Genomic DNA, 13158 nt, shown 5'->3' on the forward strand with positions numbered 1-13158 from the left:
ATGACCAGCTGGTCATGTGATTCTAAAATGGTCGCCCCCATGAGGTGACACTCTCCATGTAGAATAAAACAGCTTTTATAAGATTACTGATGTGTCTGTAGTCCCTCTCTCATGCTAGTGGTCATGATTTAATACATTTTTTTCAAAATTACTATTAATTTATTTTGGATTACATTTTTGTTTAAATGGGAACAATTAATAAGTGCACATTTAATAAATGCTGTAAAAGTATTGTTTATTGTTAGTTCATGTTTATGTTAACAAATTGAACCTTATTATAAAGGTTCCATTTGACCACTTATCTATACTATATATATATATATATATATATATAGAACCGGAAGTGTTTGTACGCGCTACCCCTCTTATCGAGAATTTAAAGCGTTGTCATGACAACATAACAATCCGGAAAGACTCTTGGAGCGTTAACGGCGAGTATCATCAGAGACTATTTACCAACAGCTAGATTTATATGGTATAATCAGCCTTTGGTATTATTCATTTCCCAGATAACAATTGTTACGGTTGAAGTATGTTCATGTTGTTTATCTATGTGTAGTTCAGCCTATATAGGTAGTCTATATGTGAAACAATTTCAGATGGTGTTTAATAGTTACTGATAATTATTTACTTCGTTCAAGTTGGACGACATTCCATGCGTTAAAAAGTCACGTTTATTATTTATTTTAGAGTTCTAAAGATTTCTATTGGAAACAGCTTATGAAACAGTAGTTGTAATATCCCTTATAAAAAGTACTGTGGCTTTTTCATGGTAATACCATGGTATTGTGGATCTGTTTGGTTACCATATGTACAGGTGAAACTCAAAAAATTAGAATATCGTGCAAAAGTTCATTAATTTCAGTAATTCAACTTAAAAGGTGAAACTAATTTATTATATAGACTCATTACAAACAAAGTAAGATATTTCAAGCCTTTATTTGATATAATTTTGATGATTATGGCTTACAGCTTATGAAAACCCCAAATTCAGAATCTCAGAAAATTAGAATATTACATGAAATCAATAAAAAAAAAGGATTTTAAATACAGAAATGTCAGCCCTCTGAAAAGTATAATCATGCATATGTACTCAGTACTTGGTTTGGGCCCCTTTTGCATTAATTACTGCCTCAATGCGGCGTGGCATGGATGCTATCAGCCTGTGGCACTGCTGAGGTGTTATGGAAGACCAAGATGCTTCAATAGCGGCCTTCAGCTCTTCTGCATTGTTTGGTCTCATGTCTCTCATCTTTCTCTTGGCAATGCCCCATAGATTCTCTATGGGGTTCAGGTCAAGCGAGTTTGCTGGCCAATCAAGCACAGTAATACCATGGTCATTGAACCAGGTTTTGGTACTTTTGGCAGTGTGGGCAGGTGCCAAGTCCTGCTGGAAAATGAAGTCAGCATCTCCATAAAGCTTGTCTGCTGAAGGAAGCATGAAGTGCTCTAAAATGTCCCGGTAGACGGCTGCGTTGACTCTGGACTTAATAAAGCACAGTGGACCAACACCAGCCGATGACATGGCTCCCCAAACCAACACAGACTGTGGAAACTTCACACTGGACTTCAAGCATCTTGGATTGTGTGCCTCTCCATTCTTCTTCCAGACTCTGGGACCTTGGTTTCCAAATGAGATGCAAAATTTGCTCTCATCAGAAAAGAGGACTTTGGACCACTGAGCAACAGACCAGTTCTTTTTTTCTTTAGCCCAGGTAAGACGTTTGACATTTGAAGCCCATGTCCAGGACCCGTCTGTGTGTGGTGGCTCTTGATGCAGTAACTCCAGCCTCAGTCCACTCCTTGTGAAGCTCCCCCACACATTTGAATGGCCTTTTCCTGACAATCCTCTCCAGGCTACGGTCATCCCTGCTGCTTGTGCACCTTTTTCTTCCACACTTTTCCCTTTCACTTAACTTTCTATTAATGTGCTTTGATACAGCACTTTGAGAACATCCAACTTCTTTTGCAATTACCTTTTGAGACTTTCCCTCCTTGTGGAGGGTGTCAATGATGGTTTTCTGCAAAACTGTCAGGTCAGCAGTCTTCCCCATGATTGTGAATTCAACTGAACCAGACTGAGAGACCATTTAAAGGCTCAGGAACCCTTTGCAGGTGTTTAGCTGATTAGAGTGTGACACTTTGAGCCTACAATACTGAACCTTTTCACAATATTCTAATTTTCTGAGATTCTGAATTTGGGGTTTTCATAAGCTGTAAGCCATAATCATCAAAATTATATCAAATAAAGGCTTGAAATATCTTACTTTGCTTGTAATGAGTCTATATAATATATTAGTTTCACCTTTTAAGTTGAATTACTGAAATGAAAGAACTTTTGCACGATATTCTAATTTTTCGAGTTTCACCTGTATATACCATGGTATTTACCTGGTAGACCAATGTACTTTAAAGGATACCATGTCAAATGACTAATAATAACATGATATTCTCATAGTGCACAACATGCGTTTTAGTGATACTTGCAAAAATCTTATCATGTATATGCTGACAAATTTAATTGGCTGTTTTCATTTTTTTATGTTCTCATTTGGTACATTTCATAGAACGATCACAGAATGGCTGTGTATGTCAGAAAAGGTCTGGAGATCCCAGAGCCATCAGACTGCAGCAGCAGTGAAGATGATGACAGATTCACAGATCTGTACCAGCCCAAGAACCAGTCAGTCAAAATGAACAACAAGATGTTAAACAATCTTGTTGACCGGGAAGATATTTCAGAGCAGGACAGGATCAGAAGGGATGCACACACAACAAGAAAAGTGCCTGTGCTAAATCCTTCCAAAGAAATCAAGGTACTGTATGTTCAACATGCACAATGAATGATGCAGTCACACTTGGACTTTGGATGCAATTGCCCAAAGTTGATTATTCACTTGATATTGCAATTATTTAAACTTCTGTGTTTTGGTTCCTAGTTTCCAGCCAGAACTAACTGTATTGCATGCTCTGATGATGGAGTTTACCTGTTTCTGGGTCACACTCATGGTCTGTCAGTCATCACTACATCCACTCTCACTTGTCTGAGAACATGGAAGGATGAACGAGTGGAGCTTACAAGCATCTCTTGTACCTCTCTGGGAAACTGCACACACCTCCTATGCACTGTGGATGACATGGGTAATTTCCTAAATGTGTGGGATATTTTTTTTGGACAAATTTGCATGCAAATCTCTCCTCTTTGTTTTTTCATTTGTTTCTTCTCTAAATATATATGTTCTCTCTTCTATATTGTAAGGCATTGCACGGCTTTTTGTTCATCATGTGGAGAATATTTATTTAATAAAAGTCATCAATGAAACTGTGAGTATATAATACTTTTTAAAAGCTTATTTTTGTGTGCATTGCAATAGACATTTAAAGCACTGCATTTTGTTACATTTCTCACAGGAAGATATAAACCAAAGACACAACTGTGCAAAATTTGAAGTGTCTGGAGGTGGAGACTTTGGAGCTGCAGTCATGACCTGTAAATTTCCTATTAATTATACAGCCTGATTTGGTGTATTTAAATTGTTTTTAATGTTATTAAATTCACACACACCCCGATTTATATTAAACTAACTAATTTATAACTTTGACTAATGTAACACTAAGATTACAGTTAAATGCATTAATGCTGTTGTTATGTATTGTCAATGTCAATGAAGCTAGTGGGTCTGTTTGGCTGGATGTCTATCGCTTCCCACAAGATGTGTGGCTAAAAGAGCTGGAAACCAAACAGGTAACAGTTAAGGAACACATACAGTACTGTGCAAAAGTCTTAGACACATAAGATTTTTCACAAAAACATATGTCTTAAGATGGTTATTTATATCTTCAACTTTAGTGTGTCAATAGGAAATATACATTTTACTCTCCCAAACATTCCTGTTGCAAATAGAATAGAAAAGAATAGAAGAACAAGGAGCCCTGCAACAGATGTCATGGCCCCCACAGAACCCTCACTGAACATCGTGTCAGTCTGTGATTACATAGAGACAGAAGCAATTGAGACAGCCAAAATAGATAGAAGAACTGTGGTGAATTCTCCAAGAAGCTTGGAACATCCTATCTGCCAACAACCAAGAAAAACTGTTTTGAAGGCAAAGGTGGTCACACCTATTATTTTATTTGTTTCCCTGTCTCAACCTCTGGACTTCTATTCTGAGGTCACCAGAACCGGCTGGATCCAGCTCCATTCCTGCTTGGTGTCTGACTCCACTGCTACGTGTCGCTGTGTGACGATGACTAATAGCAATACCAAACATCACTTCAGTCTATTAAGATGGACTTCAGAGGATGAACTGATGCCAACTCCAACCATAAGACATGGGATACTTCATATGCCACTGCCTGAACTTTGGACTTAGGGTAGAACTCACAGAACTGTGATGCACCTCACTGATCTCTGCCTGCATCACCTCAGTCTAATGATGGACTACACTACATACTTGCACTATACATAAGTAATATTGGCATTATATTCATGATGTTAGCCAGAGGGGAACTGGCCCCCACAGTGAGTCTGTTTTCTCCCAAGGTTATTTTTCTCCATTAACCAACATCTTATGGAGTTTTGTGTTCCTCGCCTTCGGCTTGCTCACTGAGGTTGTAAATACAATTATTATTTAATTACTTATTTTTAAACACACTTCACAATCGTATTTTATCAAACTACACAATGATTACTCATAGACATAATAGACATTAAAGTTTTATCTTCTGTTAATGCCTGAACTTCTGTAAAGCTGCTTTGAAACGATGTGTGTTGTGAAAGGCGCTATACAAATAAAAGTGACTTGACTTGACACCAAATATTGATTTAGCTTTTTTTATGTTTACTGGACTTTGTATGACATTAAATGATAAATGAAAACTATATATGGCATTATTTTTAAAGACATCTATGCAATATTTTTTCACAAGTGCCTAAAACTTTTGCACAGTACCGTATGCAGTAATTCTATTAACCTAGAAAACCATATATTCTTGTTTACAGTATGTATGTTTAAAAACAAACCTCAACATTGTAATGTTTTATGTGTAAAATCCCAAATGCAAATTATTTCCTTGGAGGCACATTTAAAAAATGATGTAATATAGTTACAAACATGTAACATTTTGTTTGTTTTTACTGTATGCGTGTTTGATTTTTGTATTCTGAGTTTCTATAATGAGATAATAATGTCCTGCTCTAATATAATCTTCATACATAATCTTTTTGTAGGCTACACATAGCCCAGGGGCAACAGATGCCAAACTGTCTCCAGTAGTCCTTCTTATGAAGATCAAACCTTTAGAAATCCCTGCAGGTATCTCATTTAAAGCATTGCTGTATTTTATCAACATTTCTTAGCATTTATATTGCTCTTACAAGCAAATGTGCCAGTTTCGTTCATTTGTGTGTTATGTGAAGCATTCACACTATGTTTGACATACAATAAGTATTTTCTTTGCCATTTTTTCCTTTGGAAATCTCTGTTCATGTCTTTAAGGAACCTCTCTGAAAAGTCCATTTGATGTCCTGCAGAAGACAGAGGAAGGCATTTTAATTGGCTCAGGCCAAAATCATCTCATTAGCAGTCATCAATGGGAAAACCAGGATGTGGCATTTAGGAAAATGTTTGTAAAGTATCTCAGCTCAAGCCCAAAGAGATCACCAAAGATGATAATGGAAGGTCCCAGGTAAGCCAGATTGGATTCAGGAGGTATACGTACATCACTCACTTTCTCACATTCAATTATACTGTATCTTTAGCATGATGTCAATATATTTCAGGTGTAAATACACTCACTGAGCACTTTATTAGGAACACTATGGTCCTAAAAAAGTTTAAGACGTGGTCTTCTGCTGTTGTAGACCATCCGCCTCAAGTTTCGACGTGTTGTCCATTCTGAGATGCTATTTTGCTCACTACAATTGTACAGAGTGATTATTAACATTTATGTCAGCTCAAACAAGTCTGTCTATTCTCCATTGACCTCTCTCATCAACAAGGCGTTTCCGTCCGCAGAACTGCCGCTCACTGGATGTTTTTTGGTTTTGGCACCATTCGGAGTAAATCTAGAGACTGTTGTGCATGAAAATCCCAGGACATCAGCTGTTACAGAAAACTCAAACCAGCCCATCTGACACAACAATAATGCCACCGTCGAAATCACTGAGATCACATTTTTACCCCATTCTGATGGTTGATGTGAACATTAACTGAAGCTGCATGATTTTATGCATTGCACTGCTGCCACACGATTGGCTGATTAGATAATTGCATGAAAAAGTAGGTGCACAGGTGTTCCTAATAAAGTGCTCCGTGAGTGTAGATCTCTGTGGACTAACTAAGATCACAGAAATAACTTGGAATAAATAAGCAAGATAATGAAGATTTTTGTTATTTTATAATATTTATAATTTCTAAAAAATTGTAACTCACTGGAATTTTTTAATGCACTCTTAAAAACAAGTGTTAAAGCTAGCACCACCAAACAGAATTGCAAAAATAAACTTTGTTTTCAAAACTTAATATGCCCTTCATCTGCTGGTGGTCAAACAAAGAAATAGTTCTGCCCCCAACTCACTCCATTGGTTGAGTAATGTTGTGGGGGCGGGTCTAAGCAGCTCAAAAGAAAACTTCGAGAAAAATGTACCTTTCTTATAGTTGTCTCTGCATATTAAGCTTGGATAGAATAAATTATTTTAAATCAGAAAAAGTTACATACTTTAACTTAAATAAAATAAAATCTGTTTGTTGCTCTCATATGTAAACAACAAATCAACAAGAATTTATCAAGAAGCAACAGGATAATTACCAAATTGGCTGATACTTTAGGAAGTGAAATGACAAATTGTACTGGTGAACTGTGTTCTGTTCTGAGTCATTAGAACCACTAGATGTAACTTACGGTGTCAAGAGCATGGTTGTTTTATTTCAGTTGCAGAGGTTATTTATTCACAGTTGTCAATCTTTTTTCATTAAAGCAACTGTACATTTCACTTCTTACTGCGTGAAGGATTTTGCTCACTGCCCAGGGGTGCAAAGGCAACTAGAGGTGAGCCATGAACGTAATAAACTATTTCCCACATGATGTTCTCCACTGAAAAATATAGTGTGCTTGAGCATCAATGTCTGTTACTAAATGTAAAAGATAATGGAAACATATGTTCTCCTACACACGTTTATAACTGTGTATGTTCATGCTTTTTTATTTTTGGTTAATGCAGTTAAGTTCACTGAATGGCCTTAGTTTGCTTAGCTCTCATTTGATTAGATATACATTTCTGATCTTTCCTCTATATCTGTAGATATTCCCATTGCTGTGTGCCTGTGGTGGAGTTGCACTCATAATCTTTTACAGTATCCTCTGTTGAAGACTCACAAGGAGAAACCCGGTACTGCAACCAGTCATCCGTACAATATTTAATATATTAAAAAGAAAGATTTAACATTGTAGCATTGATACATTTGTTGTAATAAGTTGTGTTTGAATCTGCTCCTGCCTCAGACAGTGAGCCCAGGCCAGACATGTTGTGGCCAAATTCTCAGGAAATCCTCTGCTCTGCTGTCAGTGCCAGCACACGGTTCATTGTACTAGGGCTTGTCGGTCAGTTGGTTACCATATGGGACCGAAAGTTCGGTAAGAGCAGTATTTAGTCATTGTATTGTGTATTATACACATCCAGATATTTTGTGGTTCTCAATTTGTGGTTGATCATAATCAGGGTAAGACTCTAACCCCTGATTATCTCCTGGTGGTACAGGATGCCCATATGGCAATATTGTAATTCCTGGAGACAGTGCCATATGTGAGCTAAAGCTCATTTTGCAGAGTCCTAAGCAGCTACCAGTCACTCCTCAGGGTCCCTTTGTACCTAGACTACAGGTTATGCTCATCTGCAGAAGTGGGGCGTGCTACAGTGTGACAGTGGCACAAGGAGGAGACACAAACACTGCTGCACTTATTGAAAGGTACAGAACACCCACATATACACTCACTGAGCACTTTATTAGGAACACCTGTACATCTACATATTAATGAAATTATCTAATCAGCCAATCGTGTGGCAGCAGTGCAATGCATAAAATCATGCTGATACAGGTCAAGAGCTTCAGTTAATGTTCACATCAACCATTAGAATGTGATCTCAGTGATTTTGACCATGGCATAATTGTTGGTGCCAGACGGGCTGGTTTGAGTATTTCTGTAACTGTTGATATCCTGGGATTTTCACACACAACAGTCTCTAGAATTTACTCCAAAAACAAAACATATCCAATGAGCGGTAGTTCAGCAGACGGAAAAGCCTTGTTGATAAGAGAGGTCAACGAAGAATGGCCTGACAGGTGGCCGAGCAGACAGAAAGGCTACGGTAACTCAGATAACCACTCTGTACAATTGTAGTGAGTTGAAAAGCATCTCAGAATGCACAAGTCTGACCTTGAGGTGGACAGGTACTGTCTGGGAAACCTGTTATGCTGCCTTCCTGCTCAGCATAACAGAACGAACGACCACAAATGGATCTAGCGGTTCAACAGGCAAACTACAAACTCCTCTGCCTCAAACAAGAGGGCCGCCCAGTGGAAGACCACATCCGTGAATTCCTCGAACTGGCGAGCGTCGCGGACTTCCCGGACTCCTCCCTGGTGGTTTTTTTCCGTGGCAACCTGAACAGTTCGCTCCGGGAGCGGTTGCCACCAGCGACGCGCGGCTGGACGCTCCTGGATTTTGTTGAGGAGACGCTTCTGGCATGCGGCTCGTCGTTCACTGTAGGTGTTGTTGAGAAGGATCCTGCCCCACCTACCAGCAAGCCAACCCCCACGCCTGCCTTGATTAACGAGCCAGCGCTGACAACTTCGTCTGCTCGGAGGAGGAGGAGAAGAAAGGCTTCCGCTTCCCAGCTCACGCCAGCCACGGTCAGCGAGCCAGCGCCTACGCCAGCCACGGTCTGCGAGCCAGCGCCCACGCCTGCCACGGTCTGCGAGCCAGAGCCCACGCCTGCCACGGTCTGCGAGCCAGAGCCCACGCCTGCCACGGTCTGCGAGCCAGAGCCCACGCCTGCCACGGTTTGCGAGCCAGAGCCCACGCCTGCCACGGTCTGCGAGCCTGAGCCCATGCCAGCCACGGTCAGTGATCCAGCGTTGCCAGTCTCGTCCGCCCGGAGGAGGAGGAGAAAAGGAAAGGCCTCTGCCCTCCAGCCTCCACCTACCATGGCCAACCAGACAGCGCCAGTAGCGTCGACCGTCCCAGAGCTAGCACCTGTAGCCATAACCGTCCAAGAGCCAGCACCTCTCGAGCCACCCGAGCCTTCCAGGGCTCTGCCTCTCGAGCCTTCCAGGGCTCCGCCTCTCGAGTCTCCCGAGCCACCCAGGGCTCCGCCTCCCGAGTCTCTCGAGCCTCCCAGGGCTCCGCCCCTCGAGCCTTCCACGGCTCCACCTCCAGAGCCTTCCACGGCTCCACCTCCCGAGCCTCCTACGGCTCCACCTCCAGTGCATTCCAGGGCTCCGTCTCTCGAGCCTCCTACAGCTCCACCTCCCGAACCTCCTATGGCTCTGCCTCCAGAACCTCCAGAGCCTTCTGGGGCTCCGCCTCTAGAGCCTCCTGCGGCGCCACCTCCCACAGCTCCGCCTCCAGAGCCTCCAGAGCCTTCCAGGGCTCCGCCTCCCGAGCCTCCTATGGCTTCGCCTCCCGAGCCTCCAGAGCCTTCCATGGTTCCGCCTCCCTCGGCTCCACCTCCTGAGCCTCCCGAGCTTTCCATGGTTCCGCCTCCCTCGGCTCCGCCTCCTGAGCCTCCCGAGCCTTCCTCGGCTCTGCCTTCCTCGGCTCCGCCTCCTGAGCCTCCCTCGGCTCTGCCTCCTGAGCCTCCCTCAGCTCCGCCTCCCTCGGCTCTGCCTCCTGAGTCTTCCTCGGGGTTATGTCACGATCCCTTGTTGTCTGCCCCGTGTTTCACTTGTCTTTGTCTAAAAACTACACTTCCCACAATTCCCTGATCTCATCACTGCCATCATTGTGTCATTGTTTGCACCTGTTTGTCGTTTGTGATCCTCCTGTGTCTGTGTATATAAACCCTGTTTGTTCTCCACTCTTTGTCGTTCCTTGAATGTTGATGTTTGTAGATGGTTAATGTGAATGTAGATGTTCTTGTTGTCTTTGCCACCCGTGGATGTTTCCCAGCCTGTGTTCTTCTTTTATGTCTTTCGTGTTTTGTTTTATTTTCCCATTGTGGACGTTTGATTTGTTCCAGTGTTTGTCTAGTTATTTTTAAAACAATAAAACCTAACCGCACTTAGATCCAAACCCCTCGTCTGCCTTCCTGCTCAGCATAACAGGTACCATAGTGTTCCTAATAAAGTGCTCAGTGAATGTATATTACAATGTGTTTATTATAATAAATACTGAACATGATGTATAAAAAATATAGTGAATGTCTCCCACCAGACCTGCAGACCCAGGCAGTTTTACCACTGTTGCTGAACCTGTGCCCTTCCTAAAGTGTCTGGTAAGGAAAAATCAATTCTAATTCTGTTAGATACCATAGTTGCTTCTAGATGAAATGATTTCAGTCTGCTAGTTCTTTAGTTATTATTGCTCTATCAAGTGACAGTACGGTTGTGACCGAGTTAAATAGCTTTGTTGGCCGTGTTTTTGCTTAGCTACCTGCAGAGATAATAAAAATATATCTGTTCTAATTCTTGAAGTTGTTTACAGACTTTGTTGATGCAGAAAAATGGACAATTATCTATTTTGGATATAGAGGATGGAGCCCCAGTGTGCAGCTTAAACCTGCCTCAAACACATGCGCTGGGCTCACTCTGGGAACCTGTGTATGCGCTGGAGCCAGTCCAACAAAATCTGTATATTAGAGGTACTGTAGATTTCACACTTTCATCCAGTTGAAGAGTCAGTAGTTAAGCATGACACTTGCTCAACTTAGTTCTCATTGGTGGTTTAGGAAACGAGTATTTGGTAACTTAAAAATTTACCAGCATGTTATTCCTGTTGCTTTTCCAATTGCTTTCAGTTGCAACAAGTCTGTGGCAGCAGGTGCTGCAGTGAATTGAGTGACAGTCACAGAAGATTTGCATGCTCACCTTCTTCATGTTTATTAGGTGACAGGAAAACCCCTTCTGCAGGCGTAAAAGACAGTGGAATGGATGAGAGCTCTCTTTTCATATTTAGCTTTTCTGAATGTTCTCTGATGGATCCGTACCAGGTCACAAGTTCAGCTGCAACTGAGAGAGATACAAGAGCCACATTCTCAAATTTGGAGGAGGCCTGCAACCTTTACATTCAGGAAAGGTTTGTGAGCTGTAGTTTATTAATATATTACAAAAGATTTTAAGACTTTTTGAAAAGTTATAATTAGGAGTAAACTTTATGATTCAGTAACTTATTTGTAATGTAATAAGTGATTTGGTCTCTAACAATAGTACTTTGTATGTCTTTCTGTGTGCAGAGCTGACTCTCTGGAAGAGAGGAACAAAAATGTGGCTTTCCGATGGGAGCAACTTCAGAAGCATGTTATTAAATGAACCTTCACACAATATTCAGAGGCACAGACACAACATGCTGGACATATAAAGTGTGCTTTTTTTATTTATTTTTTAGGGACATTTTGAAATAGGCATGCTCTTGTGAGGATAGCTGACCTAGATTGTATTTATGTGGATCAATTGCATTCATTCATCATTAGTGATGTTGATACTCTCAGCCAGAGAAAATATAAGAATAGAACACAAAAATATGTTTTAAACTTTTGATTTGATCTTTTTTTAGCATTGAAAACAATAAATGTGAAGGAAAACATGAAAGCTTTGTAAAAAGTTTAATTTCTATCATTTAATTTCTGTACATCTTTTCTAAAGTCTTCTTCCATCAAACTCACAATTTTGGCAATGGCCATGGGGTTGTGAGAAAAGTTCATGGGTTTGGGTAAGGTTGCATTTTTTTTCTTTCTTGTTATCTACTTAAAAGGCCAAGTAAACAAAATTCATTACACTTGTTTGCTGGGTCAGGACACAAGCTCAGAGACCATAGCAAACTCACTGTTCTGCACAATAACACCAAAATCTGATGATCTGTTCTGCAGTCAAAATGTGTTCATATAATTATATTACAGCTAATGATTTTCCCATCTCATTAGTACTGAATGTCAACACCATTTTCCTTATTATATTGATCTTATTCATTTCATATGACAGGCCTTAAGCACTGGTTTTCAGCTTTGCCCCACTTAAGTCTTCTCCAGCAAGGCTCAGGCAAGCAAATCTTTTCATGATTAGTGGCGTTTGTTCTGAACATCAGTTTAATTAAATTTGCACTGCAATATTCAATGTATCCAGCTTTCTCTTCCCCAGGCGTAAAAAAAACAACCTCAACCACTCTTAGTTATTCATGTCATTTTGTTTATTCACTTGTTATTTTTATTCACATTTTTTGTTTATTCATGGTAAATGGACTGGAGGCTTTAATGAGATTTTCACAAAGTTGTGGAACACGCCATGATGTGAATCACAGCCGGACCACATTGAGTCGCTTGGATTTAACGATCTCTGCCAAGCCCCTCAAGGCTTCAAGTTCCTATTTATTTACTGTCATTGCAACTTTTGGACCATGATAAAAAAATAGGGTTACTTATCTGTATCTTTTTAAATAGTTCAATTCACATCAAGAAAATGGATTTGTGCTCATGTTACATATGAAAGAATGTGACCTTACATGCAATCCATTGCACTCTAAATGCACACAAAAAAAACTAAAGTAATGACATGCTATTTACCAAATTATGCACAGAAATTTTCATTTGCATTGATTGATCAGTTATATGGCATTAATGAAACAAAAATAAATAACATTTAAAGTCAACTCAAGGCTCAGCGTGCAACAGAGATGCCTTATTAGCCACAAAATATTCATATTAAGAAACACAAAATGAGTACAGTACAATAAGTACAGAAAATTACATTTGCCCTTTCCTTAAAGGAATAGTTCACCCAAAAATGAAAAAAATTAAAAATAATAATAATTTACTCAACCTCATGCCATCCCAGATGTTTATGACTTTCTTTCTTCAGCAGAACACATATGAAGATTTTTAGATGAATATCTCAGTTCTTTTTGTCCATACAATGCAAGTGAATGGGTGCCAACATTTTGAAGCTC

At 40.3% G+C, this 13158-nt stretch overlaps 1 protein-coding gene across 1 annotated transcript; it reads left to right on the forward strand.

The window, feature by feature from the left end:
* Positions 1 to 397: 397 nt before the first annotated feature.
* Positions 398 to 11710, forward strand: wdr93 (WD repeat domain 93). Its single transcript, XM_052147468.1, has 16 exons — positions 398 to 475; positions 2568 to 2816; positions 2940 to 3141; positions 3260 to 3324; positions 3412 to 3490; positions 3672 to 3745; positions 5231 to 5315; positions 5499 to 5688; positions 6980 to 7050; positions 7304 to 7390; positions 7504 to 7635; positions 7760 to 7967; positions 10435 to 10495; positions 10705 to 10861; positions 11106 to 11295; positions 11453 to 11710. The coding sequence occupies exons 1-16, from the start codon at positions 473 to 475 to the stop codon at positions 11526 to 11528; spliced, it is 1929 nt and encodes a 642-aa protein (XP_052003428.1). The 5' UTR covers positions 398 to 472; the 3' UTR covers positions 11529 to 11710.
* The last annotated feature ends 1448 nt before the right edge of the window (positions 11711 to 13158 follow it).

This window comes from Xyrauchen texanus, chromosome 2 (genome assembly GCF_025860055.1).
Source record: "Xyrauchen texanus isolate HMW12.3.18 chromosome 2, RBS_HiC_50CHRs, whole genome shotgun sequence".
NCBI lineage: Eukaryota > Metazoa > Chordata > Actinopteri > Cypriniformes > Catostomidae > Xyrauchen > Xyrauchen texanus.

Bases quoted from the DNA above. Each gene is read 5' to 3' on its own strand.
- wdr93 (XM_052147468.1), top strand. The intron at 2,817-2,939 runs GTACTGTATGTT...TTTGGTTCCTAG, and splicing joins ATCCTTCCAAAGAAATCAAG to TTTCCAGCCAGAACTAACTG. The intron at 3,142-3,259 runs GTAATTTCCTAA...CTATATTGTAAG, and splicing joins ATGCACTGTGGATGACATGG to GCATTGCACGGCTTTTTGTT.